The 24,742-nt window shown below is 41.5% G+C and overlaps 2 protein-coding genes across 3 annotated transcripts in view; both read left to right on the top strand.

Moving 5' to 3' along the window:
* The window catches only part of tmem163a (transmembrane protein 163a), a 43,621-nt gene extending 40,076 nt beyond the window's left edge, over nucleotides 1-3,545 (top strand). For both annotated transcript variants that reach the window (XM_060040610.1, XM_060040611.1), the window contains one exon: nucleotides 205-3,545. In XM_060040610.1, the coding sequence (XP_059896593.1) occupies nucleotides 205-265 (61 nt within the window). In that variant the 3' untranslated portion in view covers nucleotides 266-3,545. The remainder of the gene's footprint in view (nucleotides 1-204) is intronic.
* Nucleotides 3,546-10,853: 7,308 nt separating this feature from the next.
* The window catches only part of LOC132448315 (polycystin-1-like protein 2), a 37,854-nt gene continuing 23,965 nt past the window's right edge, over nucleotides 10,854-24,742 (top strand). The window contains exons 1-14 of the mRNA XM_060039479.1: nucleotides 10,854-11,455; nucleotides 12,280-12,441; nucleotides 12,738-12,938; nucleotides 13,934-14,044; nucleotides 14,377-14,440; nucleotides 16,789-17,033; nucleotides 17,401-17,597; nucleotides 19,854-20,022; nucleotides 20,340-20,523; nucleotides 20,958-21,078; nucleotides 21,181-21,322; nucleotides 22,078-23,091; nucleotides 23,725-23,855; nucleotides 24,491-24,670. Coding sequence (XP_059895462.1) covers nucleotides 11,134-11,455; nucleotides 12,280-12,441; nucleotides 12,738-12,938; nucleotides 13,934-14,044; nucleotides 14,377-14,440; nucleotides 16,789-17,033; nucleotides 17,401-17,597; nucleotides 19,854-20,022; nucleotides 20,340-20,523; nucleotides 20,958-21,078; nucleotides 21,181-21,322; nucleotides 22,078-23,091; nucleotides 23,725-23,855; nucleotides 24,491-24,670 — 3,243 coding nt within the window. The 5' untranslated portion in view covers nucleotides 10,854-11,133. The remainder of the gene's footprint in view (nucleotides 11,456-12,279; nucleotides 12,442-12,737; nucleotides 12,939-13,933; nucleotides 14,045-14,376; nucleotides 14,441-16,788; nucleotides 17,034-17,400; nucleotides 17,598-19,853; nucleotides 20,023-20,339; nucleotides 20,524-20,957; nucleotides 21,079-21,180; nucleotides 21,323-22,077; nucleotides 23,092-23,724; nucleotides 23,856-24,490; nucleotides 24,671-24,742) is intronic.

Raw genomic sequence — 24,742 nt, 5'->3', positions numbered from 1 at the left:
GCTTTTTTGCTCACGGGCGTCTAGGTGTAGACGGTCGACATTGCAGTTTGAACCCAGTGCATTTCAGTTGGAAGCTGAAACACCCCGACCACCCTGGTAGTTCACGCAAATACATGCCAATAACAGTCGCCATTTATATATAACATTGAACTCAGTTTTTACATTTCCTGAAGAGCGGTCGATAATCTTCTTCTCTACTCACAGGCTCCTGGTAGACATGGTGCCCCGCGTCAGACAGACCAGGAACTACGAGCGCTTTGAGTGACCGCCGCACTGCTCAACTCATCTCAGAGCCCCCCGTACTACATTACCCATCATGCCCTGCTTCCTCCACCCCCTCCCTCCGCCCAGGGCAATGCATTATGGTACATTAAGGATCACAACACACACAGATATAAATATTGTTTCTGCTCTTGTTTAAGTGTTTTCCAGTATTTGGCAGATAACTTCCTGTCTGTGACACCGAATTGGAGTTGATATTAACCTGCTAATTCTCCTGAAGTGGAGATGATAACATTGCTTCACTGAATTTCTACATAGAACCTGCCTACAAAGAACTGCATAATTGAAAGGTCAATTACCTTTGCACCATTGCTCAAACAACCTTGTTTTATCTAACTTCCTTTTTGGTATTAACTGTGTGATGAATATGGTGTGATGCTTCTGTTTGGGTGTCCTACATCTGAGTAATAGCTGTAATATTCAAGCCTAACTTTTATTGTGATGAAGTTCAATTGATAGACCAGGAAAGATTAGAATAGGTATTGCCGACCGTTTTCACACTTTATTGGATTTCGAGTGTTATGTTGTGTATAGAGAAATGTGTTTCATTAGTGATGTGCCAAAAGCACTAATGACTTAGGTTATTTGAAAAACCCTAGTTTAGATTATTAACAGGTAAATAGACCAAGTGCAAAATGTAAAATGTCAAAAAGTTTATCGGTAAAATATACGAAAACAAAGAATGTATTAAATTACTTAAAAGTACATATATATTATTTTATATTCGTGCAAAGAAATGGTTGATTCAAGATTTATTGAATATCCATCAGCAATACTGGAAGAGGTATTGGACTACATTTGCCATGAATAATATAGACCTTAAGTTATTCCATTTATTTTGATAATAATATTGCATATGGTTTCTTTAAGCATTATAGTTTTGATTATATATCATCAAATTCTTTGAATCAAACCTGCAAAAAAGTTTTTTTCCTGCAAGCATTCTCATGTGCCATCATCGCTTTATATTTATTGACATTTGTTTTTATTTATATTTGTATTGTTTACATTTCTAAATGTTTTGCTACAAACAAAAAATGAATAATTTATAAAAAATAATAAATACAGCAAAGCTCTGTGAAAGAACGGATCAGCTAGTTTTATCAAGGCCGACAAAGTTTGGCATAGATAGTGAATGATTCTCACGATATTTAACTGAAATCTTAAATGTATTTTGCTTGGAATCATCTCCAGCTGCTAAATAGAAAGAGCATAATGTGAATATACCGTATGTTTAATACACTGTTTGGGTCACAGTCGCCCACATTGCAATGAAAGACTCATGTCTGTCTGGGGGTTGTCATTCTCTATAAGGGGATTTGACCACGTTGGGGTAAGACTTTAACCTCTGCATCGAATAGGTCCCCGTGGGAACGCGGTGTGTCTGCCGCTTCCGCTTCTGTGGTTCTGAGCATAGTCGAAAGGCAAAAGACCCCAAAGTCACTCATTCGGGATGATACGGTGATATTTATTGCGTGAGGAGGATGGGTCGTACAAATGAACATTTAAGCAAACCTCCGTCAAACTGTCCATCATAAATGGACCGCAGAAACTAAACATGGCATGAAAGACGAGGCTGGCCTTTCAGCGGCCTCTGAAGGCTACATGGGTGACGTAGTAGAGACCCAACACCGCGGTTCAGTTTGGCCTTCACGCAACAGACTAGTCAGTATTACCATGTAGCTCCTCTGTGGTTTTGAAGATTAGGCAGTCCATGACACCTCACAGTACTGTGGGATTGACAACGTTCAATGATGTAACTCTCAAACCTGAAGCCTATGAATTCCGAGTTTATTTACTGGAAGGATTCAATAAATTCATACATAAAGAATAGAAGATGAACTCTCCCCTGTAGCTGCCTGTACCCATCTGGTGAATAGAAGACAATCAGTTTCAATCCGTTCCCCTGGAAGGCCCAATGTTTACACACTGACAAGCACATGGATGACTGATTTTCAGAGAGCCGATCTGTCTCCACTAGGTGGAGCCCTGAGTATTCAAGAGGACATCATGTATCCAAAGGTTAAACAGCAGCATCTCACTTTTTTACATAACAGTCATCACTTTTGTTCAGAATGAATTATAATAACTGGATGTCTGAATTATGAAAGACATTAATTCAAGTGGCTTTCACAGTTCTTTTGAAACGGTCCAGCACACACGTTTGTGCTTTTGAGCAACAGGACACAGAAATCAAAAGTGAAGGCTGTGAAAAAGGGACATAGTGCATGTTTGACTTTTTAAAATTGTATTCTATTTTATCCACCAAAGTTTTCTTCATTCTGTATTTCTTTAAATACATGTAGGCTTCCTTGCAATCTAGGATCTTTACTCCAGAGGACATCAGTACATCAGGTTTTCCTATTTTCTCTTTTTCAAAGTTAAGGGTCAGACTAGACATGTGAGGTCACCGATCGACAAATAGAAAATAGTCTAATCGGTTGATGCTATCACTCCAAATTAGTCACAATGTATGTTTTATTTATTTTTTTACGAGAGAATTTTTACTTCTAGATGCTTCTTTAGACTATGGCAACTTTCCTTAGAGACATTTAAGATTGGCCTGTGCTTCCCATGCCAACTTACAGGATGAGGTCACGCCCATATAATTCCATAAAGTAGTGCGAAAAAAATGTAAGCAATAAGCTCTGCGATGAAAATTTCACCTCTCCATTTGTATTACCTATCAAACCTTTTAGATGATAGAATAATGTTAACGTCCCCACATTTGCTTTATTCTTAAACTTCAATCTAATTTAACTTCAATCTAATTGAATTCTTTCAATGCATATACACATTACTCTTAGGGCACATAATGGCTTCCCAACTGATGGGTGTACCATTTATGAGTGTTTAAACTGTAACTGTATGAATGAATAATGGGTGCTTTACCTCCTGTTTGTATAAAACATGGATCACATAGGTAATCTCTAGATAAAGCTATATACACCAATTCTGTCTCTAGGCTTTGCATGGACTGTTTTCCAACAGTGTCAACAGTTAGTTAGAAACGTTTTATGTGTGACTTACACACACACAAACACAAACAAACACATGCAAAAACACACACAGAAAGTAGTATCTCTCAATTTCCACCAAGTGTTGATGACAATGTAGTATAATATTTGTCTGTTTGTATATATATTCATGGTATAACAGAGGCTGTAAGCATATTTATGTAAAATAAACATGTGAATTCTATTTGTTCCAGGATGGCGCTTTTTGTTGTGCAATAAAGTTTTATCCTGCTTATTTATCGACAACGTGTTTATGTTTGTTTCTTCGTTTTTTTCAATTGCTTGAACACTATAGACACATGCTTAGACCAAAGTAACACAACTTGAAGTTTTTGTTACTATACCTTAAACGCATGTAACCATTCCTTAAACAAAAGCGCTGCTTTGCACTTTAGTTGCTATTCTGCAACATACTTGCTCCTTTCTGCAACACACTTGCACCTGCACACTACACACTATATCGAACATAAGACACTTAGTTCAAAAATGACATCTCAGTATGTCATTGGTGAAACACATCTATTCAAAATACTAAACAAATTGGGTAATTGACAATACTTAAATACACACCTCAAAACATTTACTTACAAAACTGAACACCTATCAGCCAGCTACAAAAAGGCCAAAGGGCAATTGTGCACGTCCCGGGGAAGCGAGGGAAATATATCATTGTGTGCCGCCATAAGCCTTCGAGGGTAACTGCACCATCATGAAAAAATAGGTCCCTACAATACCCAACATATCATCACACTTCTAGATTCACTTCATGATGCAGTTGAACAGGACAGTTCAGAGCAGCCCAGGTTTGTTGTTGCCTGGGATAATGTTCATTTCCATCGGGCTGTTTTGGTCTGGAACTGGTACACCAACCATAAACAATTTGAAGTCGTATACTCGCCATTTCTAAACCCTACAGAAGGTTTTTTTTCGGCTTGAGGATGTAGTGTATTTGACCGCCAACCACATGACCGCATGCCTCTTCTGCAGGCAATGGAACAGTCCTGCGGAGACATTGAGGTAATGTCAATCCATGGATGGATTCGGCACAAGTATTCTTCTATGGGGTTTAGAAATGGTGTGTAAGGGGGCAAGTATAGGACTTCAAATTGATGATGGTTGTTGAACCAGTTGCGGACCAGAGCAGCCCGATGGAAACTAACATTATCCCAGACAACAACAAACCTGGGCTGCTCTGGTCTGTCCTGTACAGCTGCATCGTGAAGTGCATCCAGAAATGTTATTACATGTTTGGTATTGAAGGGACCTAGTTTTGCTTGAAGGTGCAGGGGCCCTTGAAGGCTTATGGCAGCACACAATGAGATATTTCCCCCACGCTGCCCCGGGACTTGCACAATTGCCCTTTGGCCAATTATGTTACGACCCCGTCGTCTTGTTTTGTTGAGGTTGAATCCAGCCTCATCAATTTAAATAAATTCATGAGGCTGTGCAGCTCCATCCATCTCCAAGATGCGCTGTAACAAAACAAAATACATGTAATACATATTTTGGATGGCATTACTCAAAACACTCAACTACAGCACTACACATACAGAACCCCCACCCCATCGAACAGGTACCTGGTACCTCTCTGAATGTATCTATGTGGTACTGATACAATGGCACATATTCAGCTGTAACTGAATGACACCAATACTGTATTGTAAATGCAAAGGACTGTAACACTTACCTGTACAGATTCACGTAGAAGTCTTTTGACCCTGACACTGTTCTTCTCAAATGGGACCCTGTACAATTGCTTCATGGTAATTTGGTGCTTTACCAAGATGCGTCTGATAGTGGAACTGCTTACTCGCTCTATGTTATTGAATACTTCTCTACAGTACTGCAAATACTCTAGATACAGTCTGAGTAGAGTAGAAAGTACAGAGTTGAAGACATACCTGTTTTCCAGTCGGAATGTCCTTATTATGGATGAAACTGTGAAACGGCTTAGATTAGGGTGGACTCTCTGCCCAGCTTCCCTCATAGTCAGACCATGGTTTATGACATGGTCCACCAAAGTTGCTCTGATGTCATCGGAAATAATGTTCCGTTCACGGCCTCTTCCACTATGTCCTCCTCTATGTCTCTGTCCTCCTCTTCCTCCTCTACCTCTGCCTCTTGCTCTTGCTGCATCCATGCTTGCAAAGTTCTCAAAATGGCTTACAGTAACTGAGGCCTTTTTGTAGTTGGCTAGCTGGTGTTCAGTATTGGAAGAAAGTGTTTTCAGATGTGTATGTATGTATTTTCAATTAACCAATGTGTTTAGGATTTTGAATAGATGTGTTTTCCCAATGGTAAAATGAGATGTCATTTTTTAATTAACTGTCTTATGTATGAAATAGTGTGTAGTGTGCAGGAGCAAGTGTGTTGCAGAAAGGAGCAAGTGTGTTGCACAAGTGTGTTCAAGCAATTGAAAAAAACTGTATGTACAGTACAGTTGTGTATTTTTGATAAATATTTGTTATATTTTAGCTTAAACTCAATTTACTGAACTGTTAAGTACTGCACTGCAATGTACAGTATTGAGTATTAGATTTTTTGGTTGTTGTGATAACGTGCCTTCTGTGGAACTGAATAAAGACAGTGAATATGGAAGACTGCAGTGTTTTATATAAAGTAGACTAGTGTGTTCTGATGATCTGAAAGTGTATTCATATGATACAAGTGTGTATCATTTGGTCATCAGAGTGACATTTGACAAAGGATTGTTAGATTTCAATAGAAGAGTTCCAATTTGACATAGATGAGAATGGTATATTTCTCAGTGGTGTGTCTTATTTGCTTGTGTGTTGAGTTTTGACACAATGAGCCAAGTTTTGCAAGATGTGTTCAAGCAATTGATAAAAACGGTAATGTTGTTTGCCAGAACACATATGTTCCCTCATTATTATTATCATATATTTATATTTATATTTCTGTTCATCTGCTGTTAATTTAGCTACATTTAATATATAAATATTAAGAATATGATTTTAAAGGGGAATAGGGAATATATAATAATATAACCATGTATAAATTGTTGTTTTAGAACTAATACAGAACCAAACACTTGCTGTACACAACTTAAGCCTTAAGGTGGTGCTGTGATCACATGTGAGGCGGGAATGTTATAAAGTGCCTCATGGAGATCAGAATCACAGCGCCAGGGGCGTAGGAACGTGTTCAACATTGGAGGGGACACATATCGGAAACCTGACAGATTCATTGATGGTTCGAAGAGAAATATGTCATAAATGAACTACACTGCAAAACATTCACAAATGTATTTTATTCTTCTAAAAATATACATTTGTAAAGGAAAACACATTTTGAATGGCAGTATTGAACTGATAGCCTACATATCAAATCAATTATTTAATTGCAGGCCTTATCATACAGTTTTGTAGACTGATAAATAACATGTGAAAAATATTGATCTAAATTTGAATTCGTATTTTCTGAATACCTTTTATTTTCTTAGTTGTAGCCTATCTTATGCCTCAATGAACACACAGGCAAAGGTTAAAGGGAAAAACAGCATCAAGAATTTTAACATATACACCAACGGTTCTATCAACATCCTTTCTGTACCGACAGCGATATATTGATGCACTTCTTATGACAAATGTACTTATTGTAAGTCGCTTTGGATAAAAGCGGCTGCTAAATGCCCTAAATGTAAACGTAAATGTAACTTGTTTTTAATCTCGAGTAGGCCTATGTGATATTATTCGAACATTTCCACTAACTGATTGGTGTGTGAAGGCAAACGAAAACGACATTAGAATGGATGTAATGAACTGATAAATATAAATTAGTGTGTAGAACTGATACAAATAAAAGCTAGATAGCACTGTAGTGTTATCCAACAGTGTCAAACGTGCCGTGACACACAAAAGGTTGAAAAACTATGGCCTAGGCAAAAGAGCCAAAATGTTTTCTTCTCCTGTCATTTGCAGCCACGAAATGCTTGCAAATTGACTTCTTGTCAGTAAGTCAAGTCTATCCTGATGGAAATGACACAGCAACATGGTTGAGTCTGTTTTGAGACATTGTGGACCGGAGCCAGGTTTTGAGCCTGCGGAGGACACTAAAACTTCTCAGCTATTCTACTGCTGTCTTTTCATTTTAACAGCTCTAACCTGTTGCGTTAGCTGCAGACACCCGCATCTCAAACAGTCTGAGCCGTTGATGGGATGCGGCAGCTTATGGCTGTCTTGCGAGTGAGACGTATTCACGCGAGATCACGAGATCACGCGATTAGAGTTGCAGGCTGGCAGCGATCAGCAGCGGTGACAGCGGCGCTTACGTCCCCGATGGAAAGCAGGCAACTTTTCTTCTAGGCAGCGATTCAAAGGCGTTTCCAGCCTGAAGTCCTTATAACTTCCAACCGCCCCCAACCCTGCGCGCTGCCATACATGGGGCAGGTGACAAGACGCTGTGTTGCGCTTTCAAAATAAAAGCGAGTAAAATATAAAAAATATATATATATATTTTGCGGTATAATTTTTGGGGGGGGACAAATGCGCCTGTCTCGAAAATTGGAGGGGACACGTCCCCTCCGTCCCCCCCGGTTCCTACGCCCTTGCACAGCGCCATTGATCGTTTAAGATCTGACATAAAGTAGCACATTCCAGGAAACATACTGCGTTCATCATTGCAGTAAAAGCTGGGATGCAGAAAAGATGGTATGCATTTCTGCAAGTGTGATTAGCAGGCACGGCGTTATGGGTGGGCCTGACGGACCTGGTTCAACAGGCCCACCCAAAACTTTTCTTGAAAAAAAATGAAAATATTCTGAAATGGTTTTTACAATGCAGCAAACTTTGTTGATATTGATGCTTGATCCGATTTGCGTTAAAGGGCTGTTATCTTCGTGGATGACCTCGAATTGGTGGTAGGCTATTGTATTAGTTATTTTCTCGTAGTAGCCTAGGCTACAATTGAATGCATCTTCTTTGTATAATAATATAATAAATAAGAAAACTTAACACACATATGATATGTGGTAACTGTGGTTCTATTTAATGATGTACGCAATACATTAACAAACATTGTTTCTTACCAGTATTGTATGCATTATCGTTATCGACTTGTGTTCCTAATATGCATGTGTCCCCCCGTTAATATACATTGCCATGGACTGTATTATGTGTTACTTGTTTAGGTTGCGTGTGTTTAAACTGATGGACGCACACACGCGCACCCGCATTCATTAATTATTTTACGCATACACACACGCGCACCCGCATTCATTCATTCTTTTTAACACTCACTCGCGGTAAAACAATGTTTTCTCACGATCAAATACTCATCAATCCTAAAAGTTATGGGCTTATGCACGATATCTGTGTTAAGAAAATATGTGTTTGCTGTACGGTGTTTGCAGATGCATTGATTTAAAAGTAGGCCTACAACTTATTACCGCTGCTGTTCTTTCCCAAATAATTTACCAAGAATGTGTGGCTAGTAGATGAGAGAAGCAAAGTGTATATGCGAGGTGCACAAGCAACATTATGCATGCGCCCTTAAAATAGCATCTAAACAACGCGCCACTGACTTTAAACCAGGTATTTCCTGGTTTGTGGGCAATTGTTTTCTGAAACTGCAAAATAGCACCAGGGAACGTTTGCGCCAGAAAAACGCCTCCTCCTTTCGCCGAACCGCCCCTTGGGGCGCAAGATCATTCCCTAATTTACCGACCCGTGGCGGTGGAGGGAAGAGAACGCTCTGCGCCAGTTGCAAACTAGCAACGACACATGCGTCAGTGTAGAAAGTCAATTGCGCCGGATGCAAGATAGGGCCCATATTTTGTTGTGTTTTAAAACTTGATAGGCCCTACTTCGATTGAAATTGGGTTAAACCTTACACCTATAACCCTTAGTAGGAAAAACATATGGTCCACTTGATTATGTTGTCATTGGTAATGACCTTCTTCTTCCTTGAGTTGGGTGGCGCTATTATTTTGCATTTACCGTTGCATTTGTATTTGAAAAACTAAAGAAAATACCTCATTTTTATTTATTTGACCAGATAAAGAAATATTTATTTTTTTCCATGAATGCCCCTGCAAAGTCAGGCGGCAGCAGTCAACAACATGACGAGTCAGAGAACAACGATCAACATTCCATTTGGCATAATTCATAAAAAGCAATTCCAATTTCCTGCAGGGCAGAGACATCTAAATAGCTCTGCTGCAGAGTACTAGGGAGTCTCAGAGTGGAAACATGAATAGGTCAGAGAGCTTCGGACAACTTACCCAATATGGCATACAAGGCTCAAAATCTAAGAGATAACCAAGGAATTATACTCGCAATACAAATTACTTTCACTCAATTATTCAACGGAACAACCTCAGATTAATTTATAAATTAAACCTCTGACTTGAAATGGCCTCAATAACTTCTGTGCCTGCTGCGTGTGACGTCTTTGTTCTTTTATTTTGCACACGGGGGTCAGTCTGACTGCGACCAGTCAACAGCCAAACAAAATTGCTCTGAGCAATAAATCCGAATTCAGCATTGACGTTTGCAAGTCGTAATGCTAATCTTGTAATACCAGTGGGGGGGGGGGTGCTTGGCAGCAGACCTGCATGACTCCAGCCATTAACCGCAACTCGGATATGCTGTAGGGAACAACTTCTGCAATCACACTTTACATTCGCTGCACACGTTGGTTGAAGGTGAAGGCAATTTACCATTCCCTTCTGTGCATTCTCTACAGAGAGTTGGGCAAGGCAATTTACCATCACCTGCTGTGCATTCTCTATTACAGAGAGTTGGGCAAGCTGTATGAATATTTATCTCTGGTCTTATGTGTTTATTGTATACAACATTCCGCATGTTCTTGTATTTTTTGATTGAATTTATGTTGCAATTTCTTTGACATTGTTTTTTTCCCCCCATTTTCTATTCATTCATTTTTGTTTCAATGTTGGACCTCTAGCGGAAGTTGACTCTGCTGTCCATCCTTGCCCTGGAGGGGGTTTAATCTGAGTGTTTCCTTAAATTACCCATAATGACAGCAATATATTTTAGACAGTTGAATTCATTCAATTCACATCAACGTTAAAAGCTAACAACAAATTGCATTTTTTTCCAAATATGTTCTACAAGGTTCACATTCGCTCCTTTTCAATAAATGGTTCTGTATTCATGCAATGTACAATATCTAACGAGATAGACGTTAGTCTAGTAAGATAGAATGCTTCTTGCGAAATCGATCAGTGTTTGGTGCCATACTGCACTTCATGTAAAACATAAGTATACATTTGGGTGTAATTTGTTAGAAATGCCACAGCCATCCCCATCCATCCAATGATAGTGAAATACTGCCTCTTGAGAGACTTTGTGATTTCGATTTTAGAGTGATACCTCTTTGCAAGATTTTAGAGGCGTAAACTAGCTAAAAGGTTCAGTCATCTGAAACCCACATAGAGAGTCACTTTCTGAATGAGCCTGTGCTGTACCACTGTGTGTATTGTAAGCTATTGTCAGCCTCTCTGTTTGCATACAGGGGATGGTGCACTTAGAAGTAAAGGATTTAACATCGGGCATTCAGGCTTTGGCCTGGTCTAAACAGGTGTTAAGCGATGCTCACGCAATCAGACCCACTTTAAAACCAGCATGGGACACAGTTTCCACATATATTATGTCCCCGGACACAGCAACGATCGACTGAAGCATCTCCCAGGCTGCGTAATTTTAGTCCACTCTCCATTGGGGAGTTAAGATGCGCATTGAAGCTTAACTAATTGTTTTTTTTGTCTTATTTTCGATGCACAAACTCATCGTTTGGAGGTACAATAACCACTGTTAGTAGTTAGTGGAAAAAGTTCCACTGCGGTTAGAACATGAATGAGGTGGGGTTCCTGTGTCTTCTCCTGACCACCCTCTCTGGTGGTGTGGTTTCCTCCGGGGCTGACAGAGGTTTGGTGTCTGCTGTCTGCCCAGAACCCCGCAAGGCCTTTGACGGCTCCTGCTACGACTTTGTCGGAGCGAGGCGGTCGTTCTGGGCTGCCCAGGCGTGGTGTGAGCAAGGCGGCGGACACCTGGCCTTCGTCCACACCCAGGAGACCGAGGCGTTCCTCCGGTCCCAGCTGGACCCGGAGAGAGACTGGTGGCTGGGGCTGGCCCCGCATGCACCTGCACACGGCAACGCCGGGGAACGGACAGGTAGCGGAAATAAATACATGCAAATTAAGGAGACAGGAATTATGTTTGATTACCCTTATCATGTTTGGTAAATTATGTACAGTCCTTCAGTTGACATTATCAAAAGTATGAAGCACTATTAAACTGTATTAATTATTAAGCATTATTATAATGTCCTACTAAACCCTATTCTGACATGATGTAATGTGATACAATATTTATTATTTTTCAGCAGATTATGTATTCATATTTCACCCTTTTAGAGGTGAAATATTCTTCACCTTTTTTTGAACTGCAACAATTATGTCGGGATTATAATTAAAGAAATTGTTAAAATCCATCAAATCATTGCAAAAATACATCTCAACATATGCTATGCTTATTATTACCTACTCTATTACTTTTGAATTATTTTAGTCAAAGCCAAGGTCAAGATGTCTGGATTTAAACTTTAAACAAGCCGTGTGCACAGGTTCCAGGCTCCGTCTTGACATGTAGGTTTAGTTTAAATAAATAAGTTTGTTTTTGGTTTAGTCACTTCCATCATTGCTAGTACTGACTGCAATCACAGGCCTTGTATCCAAGCAAGAACCAATAAAATCATTTATGCCAGGAAAATTGTGTCTATACATACAGAATATATTTCTGTTGTGTCTGATTAGAGTCCGCGAGGCACCAATGTGAATTCTGATTTAGTTTCGGGGAAAGTCTTAGACACTGAGTTTGTTTGCCTCAGTATAATCTGAAAGCAGAGACCAGTCAGCTTCTTTACAGAATTAATGACTTCCACCAGAGAAAGCTAGTGAAAGTTCCCCCCCCCCCCCCCCCCCCCCTGTTTAACCCAGCAGGGATCCTGTATTGGCTGGACGGCTCGGATTTCCTTTATTCCGACTGGGGGAATGGGGTGCAGCCAGGGGTGTGCTCTGCGCACCTCCAGGGAAACTCTTTATTCCGCTGGAAGGCCACCGCAGACTGCCACCAGGAGCTGAACTTTGTCTGCCAGTATGGTCGGTATCTTGGTTTTTTACGACCCATTGCCTCTGAAGATTTAGCACACCAATGGTTAGCCACTTTAGTTTCCCTGTGGTGTAACCCCCGGGACGATCACTGGAGGTTTTTGTATTTTCTTGCGCCTCTGCTAACTCCACACACATTGTTTTCACCGTGTGTCAATGCCCCAGTGAATGTATGCCCTTTGGACCACACTAAATGATTGGCAGTTCACTAGTGCCCTGTGGCTGTGAATCATTAGGCTGTCTTTCCAACGTGACTTTATGAATGTGTTTTGATCCCTTTATTTCAGAGTCGGTTCGGGCCATAGCGTGCGAAGGCCATGACGTAGAGCTGCCATGCCCGTCGGGTCACGTGATCAACATCGACGGTGGTTCTTATGGTCGAGAGAACCCTCACTACTGTCGACGACCCCTCTCACTCTCGCCGACATCATTCACATTGCCCACGTCTGAGCAGTGTGCCTCGGTGGATGTTTTAAATATACTAGCAGGTACGCAGTCCTGTCTTAACCACCAGTCATTAACCAGTAACCATATGTAGTGGATTGAATAGGTGAGCATCATGACTTTCTTTTTTGTGCAAAACAATTTGATTCATTGAGCCTTTCTTCAGCTTTAAAGAGCAGATTGCCTAATCTGTGTGTGGGTCATAAATATGACACCGGTTTCCCCATGAAAATATAGCCCTGACATCAGAGCCTATCAAAGAAGCTCAATGCGCTTCAAAACGCCATGTCACACCCAGGAGAACACACACGCTCGAACACAAACACACACACACACACAGGTAAATATTGACTTCCCCGGTTGAATAGAGGACTGACTATAATGCACTAATGTCTGGCACCAACCAAAACTGATGACATTTAAAACTGACTTGGCTTTAGGACTTATTTGCAGATGTCAATCAGCTTTGTATCATTACCATGAGGTTAGTATATGCAAATTAAAAATGTTTAACTTCCCTTCATGCTGCCTGCCCGCAGTTCCCCCTGCTACTGCAAATGAGCGCAGGGATTTAGCTGCAGGCAGCGTCGAGGAAACTTTTATCGTCTGCATATATTAATGGTAATGGTACAAAGCTGGTTGAAATCGGCGGAGTAGCCTAGTCTTTTAAAAATAATTATAACCTGATTATATAAAAATAAATAAAGATTGACTGATTATAATTCTGGTAATTATAACGAAGATGATGGTGGTTTAAATTAAGAGAAATCATTTAAAAAAACATAGAAATGATTTTTCTCTCATTCTATTTAATTTCTCCTCATCCAGACAATAAATATATCTACTGGTAGGCCTATATCCACTCCAAACTTTCCAACTTGGCTATGTTACAGTCCGGTTAACAAAGAAGTTGAATGTGGCAAAATATCCAAAACCCCCAAAAGTGTTGAAACATTAACCATATTAATATTAACAGCTGATATGACTGTCAATTTGGATTTAAATGTAACCTGTCTCTTCCTCTCTGTGTGTCTCTTAGAACAGTGCGACGGACTCGAGGTGTGTCGGGCCAGCGTGGTTCAGTCTCTACTGGGCGAACCCTGTCCTATCCATGGAAGCTATCTGTCTGTCCAATACCACTGTGACGACGGTCAGTCAGCACCTATTTGCCTACCGCTCACTCTACGCATTTAACAACGTGTACCCATGACAAACCCTTTCATTATTCCCTGATAAACAGAGATTGGTTGCGGTAATTACTTTGTAAACGTTGTAAACTACTTTAATGCTACTTTCTCAACATAAAAGCTTAATACTTTTTTTAGTAATATATATATTTTGCTGGCCTGCCTCCAGAACGCTGGGCTAATTCTTTCATGCGGTTATCGTTCCTCACAGCACTGAAACTATCAGTAAACAAGCGTGGCATGGTCTCAGAAAGTGTCAACATAAGAGTGTTTTGGAAGCGGCGACTATTCCCAGATCACAGCACCTGTCTGCTGGCGACCGGTGACGGGCATTTCACACGATTACAGAGAACAAAAAGGTGAGCTATCAGTCAAGGTAAGGTCAGGAGAGGTAAGGAAAGAAAGGTTACAGTTAAGGTAAGACAATGTTTAGGAAGGGTCAAATTAGAGGAGATAAGATAACCAGATAATAATAATAACTACAAAAACAATAGGGATCCAACCTGTTGGCTTGGACCCCTGATAATAATAATAGATCAAACATACAATGAGAAAATATTCGCACGTTGCAGCAGAAAGAACAGGACAGGTATGATATCTAAAAGAGACAAAACATATACGAAGCCATCTCAATATGCAAAAACGACACCACATAAAAAAATGATTGTACCGAGGTCTATATACGTCTCGCCTCTCAAAACCCAACCCATTGCAGGACATGCAATGCCAAGTGCTCCACCAGGGACAGGCACAAGAAACATTCACAGTGCTCACCGGGGTGAAACAGGGCTGCCAGCTTTCCCCTTTCCTTTTTCCTCTTGTGCATTGACTGGACCATGAAGCAAACTACCCACAATAAAAATACTGGCATCCAATGGAGTCTGACAGAACAGCTAGAGGACCTCGACTTTGCAGATGGCATTGCACTACTCTCACATAGCCACCAGCAGATGCGAGAGAAATCCCAACTGCTAGAAACAGCAGCAGCAGGACTGGGGCCTAAAATAAACGGAGCAAAAACCAAAACAATGCGGATAAACAACAAAAGCATGAGTCCTATAAACATCGGGGACCAAACACTGGAAGAGGTCATCAAATTTACATATGTGGGAAGTGTGATAGCTGTGGACGGTGGGACAGAGGAAGATGTGAAGTCAAGAATAGAGAAAGCAAGAACAACATTCAACATATTAAATAATATCTGGAAAACTAAAAACATCTCACTCAATACTAAGCTCAAAAACGTCAAATCTGTACTGCTGTATGGATCAGAAACCTGGAAGACCACCAATACCATCACCAACAAACTGCAGACTTTCATCAACCACTGCCTTAGACGCAACCTCAGGATCTTCTGGCCAAACCGTATCAGTAACACCAACCTGTGGGAACGCACCAATCAAGAGCCCATAGAGATACAGCTGATAAGGAGAAAGTGGAGCTTTATAGGTCACACACTAAGAAAAGGCAAAACAGCAATAACCAAACAGGCACTAACATGGAACCCACAAGGCAAACGGAGCAGAGGGAGGCCCAAAAACACCTGGAGAAGGAGCACAGAGCTAGATGGGAAAAAGAAGGGACTGACGTGGAAACAGCTGGAGAGGATGGCACAAGACAGACGGGGGTGGAAACGATTCAATGGCCCATGTTCCGAAAGGAATACAAAGGCCGAGGTACACAACTGAAGCAGTTACTTTGTTGAAGAACCAAAGCACAAACAAGCGGTCCACTGTGGACAACCACTAGACCGCTGTTTGTTTACCCATCAGGGAAGAGGACCAAGTGAGAGAAGAGAAGCAGTTAGCACACACACACACACACACACACACAGCGGGTAGACATCCTCCCACTCACACAAACACATACACACATACAAACACACACACACACACACACACACACACACACACACACACACACACACACACACACACACACACACACACACACACACACACACACACACACACACACATGCACACACACTCTATGCCATTCTGTCGTTTGTCTTTTGTCAGTTCTTTACTTAGTTATTTTTTTATAGTTCAGTTTAAGTAGTAGGGTTGAAACCCTAGAACGACTTTGATCTCCGCCTCCTTCTCTGTGCCTCTCAAAATATGCAGTATAGACATTCTATTCCATCTATATACATATTTATTCTGCATATGATGCTCCCTTTCACATGGTTATATTTATGATTCTTTTTGCGGATTACTAATTTATATTGACTTGTATGCACCGTGAAAAACCCAAGCATTTCCTTGCCATCGGTGACATTACATTGAACTTCTCCCCTTAGGGCGCACTCACACTAGGCCGTCTTTACTGTGCCCAAGAACGTTTTTCCCCCTAAAGTCTAGATCGTTTGTCTAGTGTGAGCACACCCTCCGTACTCAAGTACAGTTCAATTCTGTGGCCTCATTACACTTCGGAGAGGTGTGCTCAGGCCACGGTACAGATGCTAATGAGCCCACACGTGCAAACGCATACGTATGTACAAGAGACAACCGTACTCAAGCCCAGTTGAGATTGCCTAGTGTGAGCACAGGCCAGCGGCACAATGAGGGGCGGGGGCAATCGTACTTGAGTACGGTACAGGGCAACTTTGACTACTATGAGTGAGCCCCTAGAAGGTTAGAGCCAGCGGTTAATGGATGAATGGAGTGACCGTTACCAACCCGTTGGGGGGGATCTTTCCCTACAGGTCGGAGAGCAATGTTGTGCACCGATATGTCCGGCCGGGGGTATATACGCTGAGGGTGGAATGTTCCGGCGGCAACGGTGGCGGTGAGATGGATGACGTCAGCGCTCAGACGGTGGTCGTGATCGGAGGACACAGGACGGAGCTCCGCGACCTCACCTGTCACTCGGGTGACTTGTTATCGGCTGAAGACGGCTGCACGGCCCTACTGGGGAGACCCTTGGCGGTCCGGATGAACGGGGCATCAGGCAAGAAAGCCGAAGAGCAGACACGGGTTGTGTCCTCCATTCACCCATTCAACCTATTATTTATTATTCTCTCCCTAACCCCTAACCCTAACCCTAACCCTAAAGTAGGCAAGGCAAGGTAACTTTATTTACGTAGCACTATTCATACACAGGGCATACTCAAAGTGCTTCACATAGAAACCTCGTCAAATGTACGGATTAATGGTATATTTTTGAAGTACAGATTAGAGAGCAGCTGGGGTTTAGGTATACAGGATACAGGACATACTGCTGTTGTCCGGGTTCACTACAGAGACTACACACCACGTTGTCTGTCTAACTTTATTGCAGAACTTACTTCATCATTCTTTCATGTGTGTTTGTGCAGGGACCCCTGGTATCACCTACACCCTCCTCCGGCCTGGGGGGGGTGTGCTGGCCAGCTCCAAGGCTGCCGTCGGGGACGTCCGGCCCAGCCTCGCGGTGGGCTCAGCCGCCCTGGATCTTCTGGGGCTGGGCTGCCATCCCCTCAGCCTGCACGCCTCTGGCAACAGCCCCGGCCTCCCTCAGACACTGGACCTGCAGGTGACGCACTACTATACCATTGTTATGCTGCACTAATACAACACAAATACTTATCGCACTATCGCCCTGTGGGTTATGACTTGGTCAACGGTTGTGGTGAAGTAGCTTTTTTTATTTAGGATTTTCTTCAACCAGATATATATAGATGTTTATATTCAAAGCTTCTTACCGTGAATTCAGGGTCTTGCCGTTAATGAGGTGGTTTGGCCTGGGGCTAGATGTCTCTTTGTTTGAATTCTGCAGCCTATAATGATCATATTAGAAGATAAACTGTATGATTAAGGAAGAGCTCATTAAGGAACAGGTAGGGCCTTGACAGTCAACAAAGTCATTGTTATCAATAAGCAGACGCCCTCCCTCCTCCACCCACACCAGATGGATATAATTCAAGATAATATTCAAATGTTCAGCTGTGCTTCTGCCATTGTATGATATAACCACCAGTAATTGATTGCATTTATCTAGCTCCATTCAAAACAACCAAAGCACTTTGCAACACGTGTGTGTGTGTGCGCGTGTGTGCGTGTGTGTGTGTGCGTGTGTGTGTGTGTGCGTGTGTGTGTGTGTGTGTGTGTGTGTGTGTGTGTGTGTGTGTGTGTGCGTGTGTGCGTGTGTGTGTGTGTGTGTGTGCGTGTGTGTGTGTGTGTGTGTGTGTGTGTGTGTGTGTGTGTGTGTGTGTGTGTGTCTGATTGTGTGTGTGTGTGTTTGTGTGTGTGAGTGTGTGTATGTGGAAGAATCTGCCATTAACTTGCATCTCAAGCGAATGGCAGCTGGCAAAACAGCCAGACCTGAGAATCATCAGCCAACATTTCCATGTTCTGCAGAGTGAGAGAGAGAGAGGGTTTCGATGCGCCAATTAACGCCTGATCTAATTACACGTTGGGGTTGACTGTTTGCTGTGATGCGTTGCGTCGCATATGTAGGCTTTTTCTATCGTACTTTGAAGCTATTTCCATGGCAACAGGTTGGAAATCTCAGAGAGCGAGCAAAGTATCACCTTTTACTTTCTCCAGGATTAATTTTAAGGAGCAACACGTTTAAGCCCAAGATCACCGCTGTGACATTTTGAATTTTTGTGTTGAGCTATAAGGCGAAATTCATGCTCTATTTGCTTTGGGCTTCAGAAAGTAACTTTTCTTATTATTTTTCTGTGATCTTTGGTTCAGATGTGCGTGTTGGAAAGCATAGCAGGTCTATCTGCATCGGTGGTGTCAGAAGATGGCAGCTGTCTGCAGTCCTCAGATGTTTCCATCAGGGTTTCACTGCAAAAAGGAAGTCTTGTGAGGCTTGTTTTTCTCCTCTCTGGACTAAACGGATCCTTCTCCCAAAGCAGGGAAATGCTCGGAAAAACAGCCTTGTATAGCATCAGAAACCCTTTCCAAGGTACGCAAACAAATTATCCAAAAGTAGTAGTTAAACTACATAATGAAGCAACCCCTTTTCATTATATTGATTCAATAGAAATATATACATGTACACGCACAGTAAACTCAAACATAACTACCGTAAGTTAAAACTACATTGTTAACATTGTTGGTAAAAGATGAATCGTTGTAGCTCTAGATAAAGTTTAGACCGAGGACATTATGGGTTGAAGCCCCAAACTTTTCTTCTTGGAGTTAAACACCCTAGCCTTTCCCCATAGGACTAATTGAAACCTGTTTTTATTCCTTTTCACCACTGTTGAATTGTTAGTATCATTTTTTCATTGCAGGCCTTTTCCATATCAGACTGAGAGCTTCTAACAGACTGTCCTCTGTGGAAATGCTTGTGGTTTGTTGTGGCTGTGATGCCATTGGTCAACCCACCCTAATGGCCTATCAGATGAACACCCTGTTGAAAACCAGCATTTCAAGCTTCTGGAAGGTTGTTGCCTTTTTTCTCTGTTTATTCATACTTTTTAGGAGTGTTTTATTATTTTATATTAATATTCATACATGTATGAATATTGTATGCTATATGATATTATATACGATGATGTTATGGACAATCTTAATTGGATTAATATCTAATATGATTAAATTATCATTTTTAATAATGCATTTTTCTTTTTGGAAGGTAAATGCCTTTCTCACACAAATAACAAATAATCTGTCTTATCATGGTTATCGTGCATTTTAAACGAAACATATGCTATACATTACTATATATTTTCAATATCACGGTTACCAAAGTGTACTGTTTAAAATTGGCACCATGTCCTACATAGGGCCTTAATGACTTAATGAAAAGAGCATACGGTATTAAATATTGAAGGTTCACTTCCAGAAAGAGGCCCGTGTTAGAGTGGTCCGATCGGTGGGTTTAAGGACCACAGCCACACCCGACAGCACGCTGACCAACCGCCACAACGGTGTCATACTGAGCGCCACGGATGGCTACCCTGAGGCCAGCATCGACATCCTCAAATACGAGTGGAAATGCGGTGAGAACCCCATTATGAACACTTAAACACAGCCACAGAATCTCAGACTCTCTCAGACTCCTCAGGTCAGAGCAGAAACCCTCCAACCCTAATTAAAAAGAGTATTAGTGGGAGGCAAAATCTCATGTTATGTAAAAAGCAATTTTATTTGTCATATTGTAGTTTATTCATATTTTAAAATGTGATCTCTTCATAATGCCTCTTATTAGTGTCCTGTCCCTCTCTTGCCTCCAAATTACCCATCTGCGATGAATAAATGACGTTCGAGTGGTGTTCTAGTGCCAGGATGATCTAAGACCTTGGACCTCTTTCCACAGATCACTGTAGATGCCAAGATGTGTGGCCGACCATGATCCACGAGGTGACTAAGGACTGCCTCCCGAACCCGTTTGAATATTACGAATACAACCTTTTTGTGTACGACAACGAAGGCAACCCAAAGGACTTTGGATCGACGTGTATCACTGTTTCACCACCTAAATTCCCCTCCACGACAATAGGGTACGTTCCATGTACTCTAAACGCAGGTTCAAGTTTAAACATAAGAAGTTTTCCATTAGGTAGGTACACGATTCTCTACTAAAGAGAACGACTGAGGATCTGCATGAAGTGAGGTTGATGTGTCGTTCAAATGACTATAACAGGAGAACTGTAGATACTGGAGAACCAATCTATTGCGAATCAACACGCAACAGATCGGCCATCTGTTGCGTGTTGTAGGCCATCTGTTACTTACAGCGGCAATTCAACTATTCAATATTAGATGTAAGCCATAAGTAGCATGATATGGATGTTTTTTACTGTTGTACGACTCAACGAAAACCTGAACTTGATCATGCATCACTATAAGTAGATCTAACCCGATGCGAGAGCCACAAAACATGATGTTTATGTTGTTTTTTGTTTGGTTTGATGTTCCTTACCATCTCTCTCAGGTGTGATAGTGGTTGTGACACAGTCAAAGTGGACACTGATGTAAGGGTCACACTGCAGTGTCGGGAAGACTGCCCCACTGTGGTCTGGAACATCGAGGATCCCAACAGCGAAGACAGCTTGGCAAGTTGATAAAAAATATCCTTAAAAGATGTATGTCGTATCGTAAAAAGCATTGTATCGCCCATAAAAGCACCTGGTTGAAACTAGTTACTCTTTTCAAAGGTTGGGTCAATGAGTTGCTACCAGTCATCAGGCAAGAGGCCCCTGAAAGACCCAAAGATGGGTGGGAAAGATTACACTGTGGGCAAGGAAAGACTGGCAGAGGCCTTGGCTAGTGGTCGGAATCTCACTGTTGTCGCCTACGGTGAGTATGCGTGCTACATCTATGCTGATATATGGCATACATCTATGCCATATATAGAGACAGATGGATGCAGATTGTGTCAATCTTCAATATACAACAATGCTGCATAGGGATTCCTGAGTTTCAGTTGGATTGTATTTAGTTAAGGCACATTTTACAAACCCACTCTCTGCAGAGTGACTTTCTGATGCGCATGTTGACACACAGCCAGGTACAAATGGATGGATCACGATAACGATGGTTAGCCAAAAAAACAATGTTGTGGAGGTGCACCAAACAGTATCAGTAACTGTCAACAGGAGACTTTCAACAAAGCTCCCGTCAGCGTCTCCAATCCTCCCCTCATCAGGGCAACTATGAATTTAGCTTTACTCTACCCATGATGTCGAGTGAGAGTCAAGAATGTATGATGGATAGATCCGCCTATCAGGCGGCGACTCATTTTCTCAGGAACTGCATCGGGCTTACGGATAAATACACATATTCCAGTGTGAATGCATCCAACTCCATTTACGTCTTTTGAGTGAAAGAACCTATTATTCTTGTTGCCGGATCGTCTACACATCTTATCACAAATGATTAGTGTTTACTATTTATGGCATATGTATATTCATCGTAGTACAAAGTTGACTATATCTATTGTTTTGGTTTTACACCATACTTTTTTTAAATGTTATTCAAGCCAATTCAAATATTCATTTATTGTTAATTTATTGCAACTGTAAATTACATGCGGTTTTTCTCTTACACTATAGGAACAAACGTTGATGGATATGCAACATACACTATCGATCTTGTCGGCACTTCCACTACTAAATCTCGAAAAACCAGGGGGGCTCCAAACCTTAGGAAAAAGGATGATGATGATGAGGATGATAAGAAGGAAAAGGAAGATAAGGATAAGAAGGAAAAGGAAGATAAGGATAAGAAGGAAAAGGAAGATAAGGATAAGAAGGAAAAGGAAGATAAGGATAAGGATGATAAGGAAAAGGACGATAAGGAGAAGGATGATAAGGATAAGGATGATAAGGATAAGAAGGAAAAGGAAGATAAGGATAAGGATGATAAGGATAAGAATGATGAGGATGATAAGGATAAGGATGATAAGGATAAGGGTGATAAGGATAAGAAGGAAAAGGATGATAAGGATAAGGATGATAAGGATAAGGATGATAAGGATAAGGATGATAAGGATAAGGATGATAAGGGTAAGGATGATAAGGATAAGGGTGAAAAAGAAGATAAGGATAAGAAGGAAAAGGATGATAAGGATAAGGATGATAAGGAAAAGGATGATAAGGATAAGGATGATAAGGATAAGGGTGAAAAAGAAGATAAGGATAAGAAGGAAAAGGAAGATAAGGATAAGAAGGAAAAGGATGATAAGGATAAGGATGATAAGGATAAGAATGATGAGGATGATCAGGATAATGGGGATGATAAGGATAAGAATGATCAGAATAATGAGGATGATGAGGATAATGAGGATGATAAGGATAAGGATGATCAGGATAATGGGGATGATCAGGATGAGGATGATAAGGATGATAATGATCAAAATGATGATAATGACCCTAAGGATGAAAATGATGATAAGGATGATAATGATCCAAAGGATGATAATAATGATGAGGATAAGGACGATACTCCAAAACCTCCATCATGTGAAATCTCACCTTCAAAAGGAACTGTTCTTACGGGTTTCAAGATCAGCTGCAAAAGTGAAAGAGAATGCCCAAACTGCAAATACCAATTTAAGACCTCAACGGGTAAGTCGTTTAAAATTACAGTGTTTGTGGATAACATAAAAATCGTATTAATAAGAATAATTACATCTATATTTAATTGGATGTACCATCCAAACCGTGTAATAATACCAAACGAGTGCAATCAGTGCATACATTCTCAGCCTATGGTGGCTCCTGTGGGGATCGAACCCCTAACCATGACCTTTAGCCAAGTTGTTTAAAGTACCAAGTTTAGCTACGCCACAAGACCCCAATCATTTCTAAGATCTCTTGGTTGTGGAACCATAAGCCAGTCAAGTTTGCTCATGAATTGCCCTACACTTGATGTTCTAGTGGGGAGGAACTAAACAACATAATTGAGATAATGAAGCAGAGAATTTTTAGATACTTGGGTCAGAGATGGTTCACTTGAGTTAGAGAGGGTTAAGTTGAGGTATTGGGCTGCAGATAGTTAACTTTGGGTGTTAGATTAGAGATGGTTAAGTTTAGGTTTTAGGTTAGAGATGGTTAAGTTTAGGTACTAAGTTAAGGGAAGTTTTTGTTTAGGCATTGGGTTAAAGAAAGTTTTTACTTGGCTGGGGGGTGCCTGTTTAGTCTCATGTTCTACTGTCGGTTATGTTGTCTGTAGTGTGTTTTACCGTTGTCCCTTCGCAGGTGTCCATCTGTACTGTGGTGACAAGAGTGAAGTCAAATCTCTGTTCCTTCCGGCTGGACTGAGAGATTCAGAAAACAAGGTGACCATCGACGCCACCATACAAGGAAGTAGCATCAGCATGATAGCAGAGGTCGGTCAAACCATTGATTCAACTGATATGTATGTGAATTCCTGATATTTTTCAATGCGTCACTACAGATACATGTTACATTATGGAGCAGGGCTATGACCCCACTGCCTACAAGGCTTCACATTCTATTCAGTGGGAGCTCCCATCATTCATTGCTTCAACGTTCAATCCATCTCCCTCCCCCAAGTTTTATATTATATATAGTTATATTTGTTTCCCTTTCCAGAACAAATTTTGTTCATAATATAAATCTGACCCGACTGAATACAGAGATGCAGAACACGCATGAATTTCCATGTGGACGTTGAATCCACATTTGACGCATTGAATTCACTGTAAGTGGCTTTGGCTAAAATGCTCGGTTAAACATCGTCAGAGCAGCCATGCGTTTTCACAGAAGCACCGAAGGAGATGCTGTGAACCGGTTGGTCATTTCATTGCATCATTGATGGGTTATTGTAGCGCTGCTCTGTGGCGACGCGAGACACTGCATTGGTAAACGCAGAGAGGTGGGAGACAAAGGGCCTCAGACGCAGGAACCTCCATCCCTAGAGTCTCGAGTCGCCCCCCCCCTTCCGGCTGTGAGGCAGCAGGGCTAACCCCTGGCGCTGTCTGGGACGTGTGTCTGTGAGCAGGTTATAGAGCCAACCGACAGTCCCAGTGGGGGGGACCTGCAGGCCGTGTGGGACGGGGCCGTGGCTGACCTGGAGGAGCAGGGTCTGCTGGCCATCGAGACCCTGGCCCAGCTCATCCAGTCCGTGGCCAAACAGCTCCTCCGACAGATGGACAAATCCCAAGCGAGCCCCAGGATGAAGGTGATCCCGTGAACACACGCACGAAGCCATGCGTGATGTACTAAGTTGGTTCTAAATGATGAACCTGATGAC

Source organism: Gadus macrocephalus, chromosome 20 (genome assembly GCF_031168955.1).
Source record: "Gadus macrocephalus chromosome 20, ASM3116895v1".
Classification (NCBI taxonomy): domain Eukaryota; kingdom Metazoa; phylum Chordata; class Actinopteri; order Gadiformes; family Gadidae; genus Gadus; species Gadus macrocephalus.
This window is presented reverse-complemented; position numbering and strand designations above follow the sequence as displayed.